The 15,285-nt window shown below is 36.7% G+C and overlaps 1 protein-coding gene across 5 annotated transcripts in view; it reads right to left on the reverse strand.

The window, feature by feature from the left end:
* Nucleotides 1-6,163: 6,163 nt before the first annotated feature.
* LOC131060608 (nucleoside hydrolase 3) overlaps nt 6,164-15,285 on the reverse strand; it is a 109,600-nt gene continuing 100,478 nt past the window's right edge. For all 5 annotated transcript variants that reach the window (XM_057993912.2, XM_057993915.2, XM_057993913.2 and 2 more), the window contains 3 exons: nt 8,214-8,418; nt 7,261-7,566; nt 6,164-6,986 (listed from right to left, as the gene is read on the reverse strand). In XM_057993912.2, coding sequence (XP_057849895.1) covers nt 6,705-6,986; nt 7,261-7,566; nt 8,214-8,418 — 793 coding nt within the window. In that variant the 3' untranslated portion in view covers nt 6,164-6,704. The remainder of the gene's footprint in view (nt 6,987-7,260; nt 7,567-8,213; nt 8,419-15,285) is intronic.

The raw sequence follows: 15,285 nt of genomic DNA on the forward strand, positions 1-15,285 counted from the left end.
TGAACAACATCGATTCTTTGAAATCCATATGCTTTTGGATCTGTATTACTTCTCCTGTCGGTAGGAGATACAAAAATAGGTGGAACTTGCTGCTCCTTATTCTGTTGCTCTAGATCTTGAGGACTGGACTCACCCAAGGTACTTGTATCTACATTTGTTCCTATCACAGTTCCCTGTACCTGAGACTCTTGATCCACTTTTGGAGCTTCAATCTGCTATAATAAACCCCCTTAATTTTTTTTTGATTTTTGCAATAAGATTTACAAAATAAACACAATAACCCGTTAAGGTTAGAGAAATAATCCAAAGCAACTGAAGGGAACCCTTCCACCTTTTGTTCACCGAGAGCCCAATCTGGGAGGGTGAGAGTATACGGTGTTCCGGGGATCGTTAGCAACAAAACCAACTGAAAATTACAATGCACGGGCGGCAAGCCAGCCCCTTCTGCTTATCCAACAGAATAGAAACTAAACTTCTTGGCGGTAAACCAGCCACACAATCACTCCACCGCGTCTTTCAGCGAGAGGATAATACATAAACTAATCACTCTACCGAATATTTTAGCGGGAGGACCATATCACTCAACCACTTATTCAATGGGAGGACAAAAGTACAAACTGAAATTATAAACTCTAAGGCGGTCCAGCCAGCCTCTTCCACTTATGCAGTGGGGATTACAATGAGCACTTCATGTTCAAATAAGAGGTTAGTACTACTAACCAATGATACAAAGATGATTATAGTGAAGTACTACAAGAATACAATGATCAACTACAGCAGATTTTAAGTCACTAACACAAAATTAACCAATCTGATATAAAATGACAGCAACTCCCAAACTGGACCAGCAACACTGAAAATGCCCACAATTCACTCCAAACCACACTGAATCACACCAAAATGGAAGCAAATGAAACTAACAACTAAGGTGAACTAACTCAAACCTCAAACCAGCCCAAAGGAAGCCTCAACTGTGATGCATGCAACCCAATGCACCTCCTTGAATGGTACGGCCTGCTGCAAAATTCGATGTGCCACCAAAAATCCAAAACACCTCGTCCCAATCTGCAATTTGGAGAAGTATATCGCCTTGGGGATTTGGTGAGATAGAACCGATACCCAAAATGCAACGTTCGACAGGCAGGGAGATATGAATGAAATGAAGCTTCAGCCACCACGTCCAGCAGCTCCAACAAATCACAGCAGCAAATAACTTCTTCAAATCCACACCAACACAAACCACATGAACACCAAGCGAACACCAAAAACTAACTACAGCTAGGAGTGATGTTTCACACTCAAAACTGCAAAGGAAAATCTAGGAGGTTTTCACCCTTGAAGAAGTCTCGAGTCATTCCGACAGCATAACATTATAATTTCTCTAGATGCTCAATTGAGGAGCCAAGCACCTATATATATAGATTTCCAAGTCTGAAATTCAAATTCAACTCCCTCCAAATTCACCTCTCAAATTTGCATTTCATTTCAAATGATGGACCCAAGCATGGCACCCCCTTCCTTAGTCAAAAATCGCGCCTAGCAAAGAGGACCACGATTTTGGCATAAAATAAACTTGGCCAAATAAAATAAAGTCTTCTCAATATTCATTTTGGCATCCCCCTTCATCACACCAATAATTCGCCAAGCAGAACTTAGGATAAATCAAAATATGCACAATTCCCAATATCATTAATCAGTAATAGAATAATTAAATATTAAAGCTTGGGATAAGGAAATAATATTTAATTGAATAACTTATAACTCCGATACTGATTACCACAAAATCCAGGATGAAGCTGAGCAATGAAGACCACTGAACTGCACTGAATCAGGACCCTATCTAAGACTGCTAAAAATAGAAATGCCCAATATTGCCACTTACGAAAAAATGGTAAGTCATGAAATACTGCTCCGAAAAGCATGATCTTTGCACCCAGAGAGAGCTTGGGAAGCTCAGCAAAACTGCATCATCCAAACCGCCAAACCCTAACTTACTAGAAATAGTAAGTTCACATTTCACCAAAGAGTCAATTGCATGTTATGCCACACTGGAGTTCATGGAAAACCCAGAAGGAAACCACAAGCAGGACTGAAGAATTCCCTTTTGACTAACCCTAACAAGCTTGTGCAGAACTCCACAAAAGTTGGAAACCCTAATTCTCCTTTCCACATAGCCCACGGGTTTCTAGAATAAGCCAATTGACCACTGAATGCATCATCACTGAGAAGGGGACATTACATCTGTTGACTTTGCTCAACTACTGGCAAATCCTGAGATTTTCTAAAGGCTTTGTCCTCCAAAAACTTCACATCTCGTCTCACTATGATCCTCCTCATCCCTGGAATAAAGATCCTGTATGCCTTGGAGGTTTCACTATATCCAACAAAGAAACCTTTCTCTGCATTTGAATCTAACTTGGTTCGTTTCTTTGATGGTACGTGACAGTATGTTATGCTGCCAAATATCCTAAAATGCCCGACCTCAGGCTTCTTCCCTATAAAGGCTTCTTTTGGTGTCATTTTCCCCGAAATTAGATGAGGTACTCTATTCTGAATATAGACTGTTGTGCTGCAAGCCTCCGCCCAAAGATACTTAGGCAAATCCTGATCAAATAGCATAGCCCTTGTTGCTTCAACAATTGCCCTGTTCTTATGCTTAGCAATCCTGTTTTGTTGTGGGTTGTAGGGAACAGTCCACTCTCTCTTGATTCCTACTCTGGTGCAGAACTCTTGGAAGACTTTTCTTTTATACTCACCCTCGTTGTTTGTTTGAAGAACCTTGATCTTCTTGCCTGTCATATTCTCCACAAAAGCTTTGAATTCTTGGAAGTGACTGAAGACCTCATCTTTGGCCTTCAAGAAATATATCCAGGTCTTCCTAGAGAAATCATCAATGAAGGTTACGTAATACTCATAACCCTTCAAGGACTGAGTAGACATGGGACCACAAATATCAGATGGTATCAAATCAAGAACACCTTTGCTTCTATTGTCACTTCTAGGAAAGGCTGCCTTTGAAAATTTCCTGAGTGCACATCCTTTACACTTGTCACGGTGCTTTGCACTCAACTTTGGAATTCCTATCACGGTTTCTCTGAGCAATTTCAATGCCCCATGGTGTGTATGTCCCATCCGCCTATGCCATAACTCTCCTATTTCCCTGCTGTTGTCATTGCTCATTAGTGCCTTTGGAGTTTCAAACTGCAACTTGTATAAATTGTCACTTCTAACCCCAATCTGCTTCGCCTTCTTGCAACCCTTGTGTTTGAAATACACCTTTTGTCCCTGAAAGAGTATGTTGTACCCTTTGTCTTCAAGAGCAGATACTGAAATCAGATTCATGCACATCCCTGGCACATGCAATACATCTATGATCTTAACTCACTGCTTGACTCCCTCTGAAATGAAATAGTCCCTCTCCCAACTGGAGTGCATGTGGACTTGTTTCCCATTTTTATCTAGAAGCCTATCTCTTCTGCTTTGTAGTTGGAGAAGTGTTCTCTAACTCCTATCATATGGCATGATGCACCACTGTCAATATACCAAATCCCTACAGTGCTTGAGCTAGATAAGCAGTTTACAAGAGCACACTCATTTCTAATCTAGAGGATAGCTCATCAACATCCACTGAAGCTGCCATCTGCTTCTTCTTGTCTCCTTTCTTCCAATTCGGACATTGATTGACATAATGTCCTAGCTTATCACAACCATAACATTTAATTTTGCTCAGGTCATTCTTTTTCTTCTTGTTGCCTTTGGAAGTAGACTCACTGCTTGAGCCTTTCTTGGCTTTGCTTTTGCTTGCAAGAGCAACATTGTCTTCCACCTCACCCTTACGACCACTGCTGTTGCCTCCATTAACATAACTCATTCGTAACACTTCCTGGGTGAAATCAGTCCACCAACAATCCCAATCAAGAATATCTTGCCGTCCGGATACAACTTTGACAAAGATGTCCCATTCTTTTGTGAATCCTGCCAATGCAATCCTGACAACCTCATCATCTGGTATTGCTATCCCGACAGTTACCAACGCATCTTTTACTGTTCTGATCTTGGTAAGATAGTCCACTGCAATCTCCCCTTTGTTCATTCTGGTGTTTCTCAGCTTATCCCTAAGAATCAGCTGCCTGTTCAAATTTGAACTTTGATATAACTTGAGTATGGCATCATACATCTTTTTGCAGGTGTCTAATTCTGCAATATGAGGAACAAGGTGATCCTTGACCCCATCCATAATGATGTGTCTAGCTTTGGCATCTTCTCTCCAGCAGGTCGCTAGTAGCATAGCATCTGTCGGAATAGTAACGGAAGTGGTTACGTATTCCTTCAGACTATTCTACTCCAATAATAGATGAACTCTTGCTTTCCACATGCCAAAGTTTGAAGCCCCCTCAAGTTTGTCTGAATCTCTTAATCCGGTTGCTGCCATTACTGAAACCCTTGAACTTAAACTTCCCTGAACACAAAAAGAAAATCGAAACTTGCACCTATGTGATTAAACCCTAGGTTTCTCTTTCAGAGTATTCGCTCTGATACCATGTGAAAAATACGCCTCCCTTATTGGTGTTGTGAAACCCAGCAATAAATTCACTATTGTTTAAACTCAGATTTGAAAAATAGAAATTAAATGACTGAAACAATGAATCAAAGCATGCACAACACCATTCACTAAAAATACTGAACACAACAGAAGTTAGAGAAAACCAATCACACTTTGACATAGTGATTAACACTAGAAAACCCCTAACTTTGGGGGAAAACCAGCATTCAATGAGAGAGATTTTATTTTAACAGAAAAGAGGAACTTTAAAATAACTGCCAGAACTTGGCATAATCTGATTCTGAGAATTGTCCTGGGTTGAATTGACCAAACCCACAACAATACTGCAATCCCAATCTCCCTTTCTCGTGTCATTCCCTGCAAAAACCTTCAATTTTTCTATTTCCAGCACACACATCAATCTCCTTTTATAACCTCTGATTCACCAGCGGTGGAAGAAGGCAGAGATTAACTTAGAATAAAACAAAGTTGTTTCTGAAAGGAAATTGCCAAACTGGAAAGTGCACAGGAGATCAGGAGGAAAAAACAGGAAATTGGAGATACCTTCTCCACAACTGCTCCAGCTTGGGTGACACGATTCCAGGCTGGAATAACTTCCAAGCTACTTAGCAACAAAAACATCTATTAATATAAAGTTTATAATTTTACATTTAATATATGCACTCTAAAATGCAAAAGGAAATCTAACTTCTTTTCAGTACATCTAATCATAAACAAATTAATTGAAAGTATTTTGTGATCCATGCATCATTTTAACAAGTCAAATTTTGTATGAAAATATTTCTCTTCTTAAACTATATGATAATAAAACACAACTACTCTATATTTTAAATGCAATTTTGTAAAGACATTTTTCACTTAGATTTTAATTTTTGTAGTAAATGATTTGCATATATTTTAAGTCATTTTGAATTTCATAGAATCAAAATGTATGACTTAAAATATTTGCACAAATTTTTATATACTTAACATCAACATATGGTGAAAAAATGTTATTCATGTAATAACTACTTTAAGTTGTCCATTAAAGCTTCTAAATACCTAAACATAAATTGATGAAACCTAAACATGTTTAACATAATGACTACCTAAATTTAGAAAGAAATAATGATCCCTACATGATATAAACATCCAATTCAATTTTTCGGATAGGTACGTTAGACACCTCACCATTAATACAAGATTCCTTCTACTTTTAATGTCTAATTGCATATTATTTCAATATAATGAGTGTGTTTATAAAATGATTCTATACCATTAATACAGGATTCCTTTTAATGTCTATTTGCATATTATTTTAATACAATGAGTGTGTTTATAAGATGATTTTATATTCCCCTTCTATAATAATATGTTCTATACTAAACAAACTTAAATATTTGTTGACAAATAATGAATTAAAAAGAGAAAATCAATATGTTTTGTTTGGTCTAGATTTCCATTTAAAAATGACATTATTTAAATTTTTATTCTATTGTGGTGGGGAATGACTATTCTTTTCACAAAATGTATCATTGACCATCATATATGATCCCTTAAAAAAATCGAAATATTATTTACTTTCAAATAAATGTGAGAAAGTATTGAGTAACATTGCTGTCAATGTAACAAATTAGTTAAGATATTATTGATTGAATGTAGATTATAAAGTCAAATTACAATTGAATAAATGTGTTTTGTAGGGAGAATAGCTGTCTCCTATAATGCCATGTTCCATGCCAAACGAACTTCAATTTCCCCTTTTAAATTATTGTGATAATTAAAAAAGATAAAGCACCTTACCCAAAGCATGGATTTACATTTACAAGCCTGTGAAAGGGCACTGTTTCTTTTTATTTAATAAATTAAATTGATTTTAATTATTTTGTACATATTTTCCATTCAATGAATTATAAAATGAATACTGCCTTTATATGAATTGGCAGATCAGTTTCTTTCAAGCTCAGAAACTATGAGAGCAGTACTGCCTTTAATGCACCTTTTCCGATTTGGCTGGCTATCCATGGATTCCATAGGCTGTTTGGCCTCGTTATTAAAAGCATTCATTCATTCCATAGACGAATAATTCAGGTTCATTAAAGACAGTTCTCAAGGCCTCATAGTTTCTGGTCTTTGAGGGTGGTGTAGAAGTAGGACAGGACTAGGGGTGTGTACTCCATAGTCGTTTTTGCTCTGAGTAACTAGCAATTACAGCAGACTGGGCTTTGTCATTCAACATAGTTGCAAAATGTCGAAAGTAAGCGTCCAAATCAATGTCTTCCACAACATGGATGGAATTGCCCTTGTCATGGTCAAGGACAGTCCATCCATCAGTCGCCACGTCGCCTGTTTCCACCACCTTGACAGGCATTTGTTTGGTCTTTATGATTAGTTCTGGCCCAATCATGGTTGCAGCACCCACCACATCTCCCAAAAACATGTCCTGCAACAATGAGGCAATGGCAATCAATTTAGCTTAGATATTCATGTTCGTGAATGATAAAAATGTTAATTGTTGTTGCTGTTTTTGAATTAGATAGTGTATGTTTATTTGCTTCAACATGTCGGATCACACTCTGTGATCCATCATCTGAAATGAAGTGAAATGATGGAACACCACCCTGAATTGCAATATTAAAAATATGAATTTCAACCCAATTATGAGATAAGCCAAAATTAACTCAGTTTTATCATCGAGTACTATACAATATACATACCAAGTGCTTGTATACATGACTTGTCTGATGTAGATGATCCATATCTGAGAGAAGGTGGCGCACAAACTTCGCTTCAGGTGTCTCCTTGGACGTCTTTAGTTCTTGTAGAATTCGCAAAAACGAAGCCTTGCGTTGGACAGATAGAGGAATTAGGGTTATATTGAGCTTTGTTGCTATAACCTGCTTTGCTGCCTTTGGGTCAAGAAACACATTGAATTCTGCATTTTTGTTTGAGGGCATGGTGAAGACATTTCCATTTGATGACTTGTTGCATTTGTCAATATTGCCACCAACAATGTATATATGCTGCAAAAGTAGGAGAACAGAAAAACAAAGGGAAATTTAGTAGAAAAATGATGGTACAGGTAGAGGCATACAAAAGTTTGCCCTAAAATTTTAGTAAATATTTCATCCAGGCAGGTCTTTAGATTTTGGTTTTCAGGAATTTTTGTTAAAAAGAAACACATCATTAGTAAAAACTAAAAGCCGAGAGAGTACATAGTTATGTTTATGGCTATCACAATGGATTATGTTATAGAGTTATAGGCAAATAGAAACACAGATAGATCAGATATATCTACAAGCTCCATTTGATAATGTATAAGATTACTGAGTAATGTGCTACCATGGCTAATATCAGCTAATGTTTATGAGATTAATCATTCATTTTTAAATGTTTTATTTAAAGCCTATGGATTCTATTACATGTCATTCATATGATAATCCACTAAGATAGCACCACAGACACCATTATTTTTTTCTTATTTCTTTCATTCATGTAAAGTGGCTTGCTGTCAGTTGAAAAACCGAACAAGAAGAGGGCGTTAAACATCAATGAAAATATAAAAACTCAGATTTCCACTTGTGAAAGTAATATGAAATTTTCCCTTTGAGATATGTCATACAGATTAATAATGAAACTTCTTCGTGTTACTACGGAAAGGGACACGGACCTCAATCTTGGAACTTGAATTTGTGTCAGAAGAGAGTAAATTCGCTATGTTTGTTAGCGGACCAGTGGTCAAAATTGTCACTTTTGATCCTGGCTTGAGCTCCTGTGAAACATTCTGCCAAATTTCTTCTGCTTTGGGTTGTCTTAATTCAGGGTGATCAGTATTTCTTGGAGCTCCATACTTCACAGAATTGTGGGCAGTATACCTGCAGTTTTCTTATCAGGAGGAATAATTATCATATAACTCCAAGGCATCTTAAAGATAAATATGAGATTTAAGAATGCATATGTTTCAAGATTGCTCTCAAGTTTATGATATCAATTTGTCAAACAATCCCATAAACAATATCCATCCAAGAAAACTCTCCTTGCAAAATTCAAATGAAATAATTCCTATTGAGTTCAACATCTGCACAAATGGAAAAGTCTTCAATAAGGTTTAACATTGTTCAAGAAAATTTGAAAATTCGTGATAGGGTTACAATACATTTTTAAATATAGTTTCGTGATGAAATAGTTTAATTTAAATCCTATTTAAGTTTTTCTTGAATAAATGGAAAGTCTAATCTACAAAAGCATAGAAACGTGATCATCAAGAAAGAGCTCCTTGAAGATTAATGAGAATAAACTCATAACACTAATACAGTATAGAAACTAAATATTATTAGCTACCCAACAATTATACTCCATGTCATCATATTTCTCCTATTGAGGATATGAAGAGACTGATTTTTGTAAATATGGAACAAGCTCCTCATCACAATTTAGATAAGTTACACTAAAAATTTCAGCTTATTTAGATTTGTTTTGATTAAGTTATTGTCAATAAATATTTTGGTGGCATCATGATAGGACCACAGACAAGAGGCCAAGGAAAGAATTCCTACACCCCAGAAAAAAACTCTTAACAAAAAGGATATAGATTCAATTAGGATCAAATAGGATTTCAAATATGATGTTATTTACATGGGATGATAAAGTGGGTCAGCTTGAAGACGGTATGCACAAGGTGCAAGGAAATTTTGCTAACATACAAGGAGAAATGGCTAAGGTTCAATGAGATTTGGTGGACATCAATATAAAATTGCTCATTATCAAAGATTCTATCCAGCTGCTCGCATTATCACTACAAAGTGCCCAACAACATACATCACCTATTCCTGATATTTCAGTCGATCAAGGTGGATCATCAAGACAATCAAATGCTCGCATGCATTCTAGATCTCGAAATCTACTACCAAAGTAGACATGTGTAAGTTCTAGTCACTTCAAGTAAGCAAATGGAGATTATATTTTTGTATAGATCGGATTCCATGTGGACAAAAGGTTACAGTGGCATTCTTATATCTAGAACCTGAGCAATTCATTTGGTAATAGGTATAGATTGTTGTGTTCTCAAAAGAAAAAGAAAACTCTTAGTGTCACTTGGTCAATTTTTACAAAGGAATTACAAATGCAATATAGCAATAGTGTATTACAGAATTACTTCAGCCCATTAGTAATTGTAATGGTGAACTACGACCTATCCAAGTGAGTAGAAACAATGGAGGAAAATTTGAATGACTTGTTTCTTGGTGGGCTCAAGGATCACATCCAACATGAGGTATGGATGCTTAATCCTCTTACTATATATATTTGAATAATTTATCATGGCTCATAGGGAAGTGGAATTTTTTGGGCTTCTAGAAAACAAAGGATTAGTAGAATGAAAGAGAAGGACTTCCCAACACAACCATTCCCTCAACCTAATAGATTGACTTTTGGACAAATTGAAGAAACAATGGCAAAAAGGGTTATGTTTTTAACTACGAGAGCAAACACAATCTAGTACATATATGTGTTGAAAATTTCTTCTACATTTAAGGGGGCTCGTCAAGAAGAAGATAAAAAAATTATTAGGGATCATTGGTGAGCCATGGGGGGAATCAAGAGACACCCAACCAACTGTTATTTGTCATGCAATTTTAGGAATTAGCATCCCACAAACTGTCAAAGCAGTGAATTTTTTAAGAAAAAAAGAGTAGTAGGCTTGATAGACTTAGGAAGTGCTCACAACTTTATCAACAAGAAGATTGCTTCTTGTCTATATTGTTTTGTCTATCTGGCTCAAAATTTTGGGTTATGGTGTAATGTCCCCTTCTCAGTGATATTTATTCAAGTGGTCCGTTGGCCTATTTCGGAGACTCGTAGGCTATTTGGAAAGGAGAATTAGGGTTTCCAACTTTTGTGGAGTTTAGCACGATCTTTTTAGGGTTTGTCAGGAAGGAATTCTTCAGTTTTGCTTATGGTTTCCTTCTGGGTTTTCCATGAACTTTAGGGTGGCATAACATGCAATTGATTTTACGATGAAGTGTGTACATACTATTTTTAGTAAGTTAAGGTTCGACTGTTTGGATGGCGCAGTTTTACTGAGCTTTCCAAGCTCTTTCTCTGGGTGCAAAGATCATGCTTTTCGAAGCAATATTTCATGACTTACTATTTTTAGTAAGTGGCAGTATTGGCATTTCTATTTTAAGCAGTCTTGGACGGGGTCCTGATCCTACATAGTTCAGTGGTCTTCATTGCTCAACTTCATCTTGGATTTTGTTGATAATCAATATTGGAGTTATAAGTTATTTAATTAAATATTATTTCCTTATCCTAAGGTTTAATATTTAATTATTTAATTATTGATTAATGATATTGGGAATTGTGCATAATATGATTTTTCCTAAGTCTGCTAGGCGAATTATTTGTGTCATGAAGGGGGATGCCAAAATGAATAAGGAGACTTTATTTTATTTGACAAAGTATATTTTATGCCAAAAATTGTGGTCCCCTTTGCTAGGCGTGATTTTGACTTAAGGGGGGACGCCATACTTGGGTCCACTTTGGAAATGAAATGCAAATTGGAGAGGTGAATTTGGAGGCAATTGAATTTGAATTCCAAACTTGGAAATCTATATATACAGGTGCTTGGTTCCTCATTTGATCATCTAGAGAAATTATAATGCTATGTTGTCGGAATGATTCCAGACTTCTTCGAGGGTGAAAAGCTCCTAGATTATCCTTTGCAGTTTCGAGTGTGAGACATCACTCCTAGCTGTGGTTCAATTGTGTGGATTTGGAGAGTTTGGTTTGCTGCTGTGTTTTTTCAGCGTTGCTGGTTTGGTGTGGCTGAAGCAAAGATTCGATCCTACCTCCCTACCTGTGCGACTTATCATTATGGGTATTGGCTCGAACTATTTCTATACTTTGGGCAATATGTTTTGTAAGTTTGTAGCCCCTAATTTGGAGTCTTTGATTTTATAATGCAAATCATACTTTTCCAGCTTAGGCGTGGGTTTTGGGGTGCATTGGGATGCATGCTAGGTGTTTGGGGGTATTTAGAAGCTCATTTTCAGTTTGTTTTTAGTTGCATTGTGCCTAGTGTCAGTTTGGGTGAGTTGTGGGGTATTTTGAGTGAGTTTGGAGCGAGTTGGAAGCATTTTAGTGTGATTTTGTGTTGCTGGTTATGCATTTCCAGCCTGCTGTTATCTATATCAGATTTTAGGAAGTTGGTGTTTGAGCTGGTTTGGTGATAGTTATCTTCTGTGATCAACATTATTCTTTTATTCTATCTTTCCTCTCTTTTGTAAGGTTGAATAGTAGTACTATCAACCATTTATGAATTGTAAGCATACCCCTTGAAAAGTGGAAGAGGCTGGCTTGCCGCCTATATTTGATATTTGTAACTTAGTTCTCTCGCTGCATAAGCGGTTGAGTTGAGCTTAGTTATGTGTGTTCAGTCCTCCCGTTGAAACATTGCGGTGGAGTGATTCGTGCTTTGGAGTGTTTGTTCACTTGACTGGTTTAGCGCCAAGTTCCTTTGTTCACCCGTTGGATAAGCGGAAGTGGTTGGCTTGCCGCCCATTATTGTATTCAGTACTTCAGCAGTTTACTTCTAACGATCCCCTGCTACCGTATGCTCTCACCCTCCCAGTTTGGGCTCTCGGTGATCAAAAGGTGCAGGGTTCCTTCTTGTTGGTTTTGGATTTCTTATTCTAACCCTAACGGGTGTGATTGTGTGTAATCTTGCTAAAAAATAAAAATAAAATTAAGGGGGTTTATTACATATGGTAGATGATAGTGCAATCATTTGTTTAGGGGAATGTCATAGCATTAATCTCTAAGGTAGAAAAACGACTAGATTTCCCTATGTGCAAACACTTGTCATAACCCCACATTTTTGTAATTAATTAATAAAAGAAAACATTTATACCTTCCATTATTATTGTTACCTAATCAGAAATGACTCCTTGTTTTATATTAATATAATGATCATATTTTAATTATTAACTCTTAATTGAACTTTACCATAAAATGTTGTTAATTAAATAAACATAAAACAGATATATAATTATTGATACATAACATAATATTATATTTACCATATAATGTGTTACTAAATAAATATAAACTATAATATTAATATACAATATAAATTATCAAACTTAATACATTATAATTATTATTATGGAATAATATCATATTACCATACAATATTATTAATAGAACCAATATTAATATACAATATAAATTACTTATAATATATTAGAAATCAATACTTTATAATTAACACATCCTAGTTATACCTTAACTACATTAAAAAGGGTGTATCACACCCAGCGATCGCATTGTATGGGATGCGGTGCATGTAGAGGGAGCGGTGACTCCAACAGTCACCACCGCTCACCTCCTCCTTCAGCAACCACGACCCCTGGATGGGTCCGCTCCAACACCCCCCCCCCCGCGTATTAAAGTGCATGCCGTGAGGAGGAAGAGGGCAGAAAAAGAGATACGCAGGAAATAGTGACAGGTTGGAGGGTAGCCAGAGACACAGGTAAGAACCTATACCCACTCGTGTTTACTTTGTAGTAGGAAGTATAGAGATCATGGGAATTCATACGTAAGGATATGTGTATAGATAGATAGTCATTCAATGCATGGGTACAGGAATATATATAGATATTAATTCAATGCATTTATATATATAGAGATTTACTGCAATGTATTTGTATATGAATAAAGATTAATACAATGGATAGCAATATGATACATCGATATATATATATATGTGCGTGTATACGCAGGTGTATAAATGAACCCCCATATGTTCCATTAACCAATGAAAGAATTACAACTATGAGAGATTTAAATGAATGGCATTGTCAATTATAAGAATAGTAGGAATAGGTTAAGATATTAACACAATGATAAATGAGACAATTACATATCCAAACCCAGTGAGACATATGACGAATAGAGCAGCAAGGATAGCAGGAACTAGGCCTCTGTCAGGTAGGCCACCCACTGCGGATGACTTAAGGTCTACCGCAGTTGGGCCGAGGGGGAGTGCACCGCCCTTGGGCCTGATAAGCGCTACGGGCATCCTACTGCATCTAGCCCTCTTGGTCTCATTAGGAACTAAATATGATATTGACTTATTGATAAAACAATAACCTTAAAAGAATTGGCTAAACTATACTCTAGATCAAACCATTCATATCACAAATAAATGTTAAATCGCAATTTTTTTTTATGTTTATAGATTGCGGATTTTTGGAACATTACAATTGGTATCAGAGCCTGATTCTGCCATCCTGTTAAGGGTTGTTAATGCAAACTTATCAAAGGAGAACCAGGGGAAATAGTAACCACATGGGTGAACCATTGGAAAATGAACTTAGAACATTTATGGAAAACAATGATAGAAAAACTCAAGCTTTGATAGAGCAAAATGAAAAAACAAGCCAGACTTTTCTTCAAGCCTTACAAGATATGAATACCACCATGAATAATCTTAGGAATCATTGCAATGGCAGAGAAGAAAACTCTAATCATTCTGAAAACACTCATTCTACATCTTCCAGCTCAAGGATCCAAAAACCCAATTTCCTACCTAGAGAGGGAAACAATAGGGAAGAAACAAACACTAACTCCTCCATGAGTAACACAGAAGAAATGGCCGTGGCCTACGCTAGTTTGGAGCCAGGAGTAAGAGAGGTTGTATCTTTTAGGGAATTTTGTGAAGGAAAGAAAAATGAGACCCCTAAGAGGAAACCAATCGGCAGGGATCTAAAACATAAAGTTAATAAACTATCACTACCTAACTTTGATGGCTCAGGGAAAATATCAGCTCAAGCATGGATCCAAAAACTTAATACATATTTAAATCTCAGCCCCATGACTGAAGTCGATGTAGTTCAATTTGCCATTTTACACCTAGAAGGTTTAGCCCATGAATGGTGGTATCATGGCACCCTCACACAAGGTCATGATGGTATAACAACATATGATGAGTTCACTCAGAAGCTCATTAACAGATTTGAGAGGAAACATCCACAGAAAGATTTCAAAGAATTGACTCTTTTAAGACAAAAGGGAAAAGTGGAAGAATACATTACTGAATTTCAAAAAATTTCTGTAAGGGTCTCAGGAGTGGATGAGGACAGGCTCACCTATCTTTTTGTGGAAGGACTCAAGGAGTCCATTAAAGGATTGATGAGAGCATTGAAACCCCCTACCTTGGATGATGCCATGGATAAAGCTTTGGGCTTAGAAGACACTTCAACTTGGGAGAAACCATCCAAAACATTCACTAAAAATACACATACAAAAGAATGGCCTAGGAAGGGAAACACCTCAAAAGAAAAAGAACTTAAGAGAAAAAACTTATGTTACCATTGTCATGAGAAGTGGGAACGTGGCCACATTTGCAAAGAGGGTAATGAAAGAGATATGCTTAGGAAAAAAAATCTGTGTTTTAAATGCAAAGAAAAGTGGCAGCCGGGTCACATATGTGGGAGGAAGAGCCAAGCACACAACTTGGAAGCCTTATCTAGCGATGAAGAAGAACTTAATGAACCCCCAAGCAAAAAGAAAAAACTTGCCGAAGACGTACAAGTATCATTAGCAGCAATTTCCGTAGCCTCAAAACACCATCCCTTTAGAATCAAAAGTGTGATCAAAGGGCAGAGAGTAATTGCACTACTAGTTAGCGGGGCTACCCACAACTTTATTGATAAAAGTTTGGTTAAGAGATTGAAACTGGC

This window comes from Cryptomeria japonica, chromosome 2 (genome assembly GCF_030272615.1).
Source record: "Cryptomeria japonica chromosome 2, Sugi_1.0, whole genome shotgun sequence".
Taxonomy (NCBI): domain Eukaryota; kingdom Viridiplantae; phylum Streptophyta; class Pinopsida; order Cupressales; family Cupressaceae; genus Cryptomeria; species Cryptomeria japonica.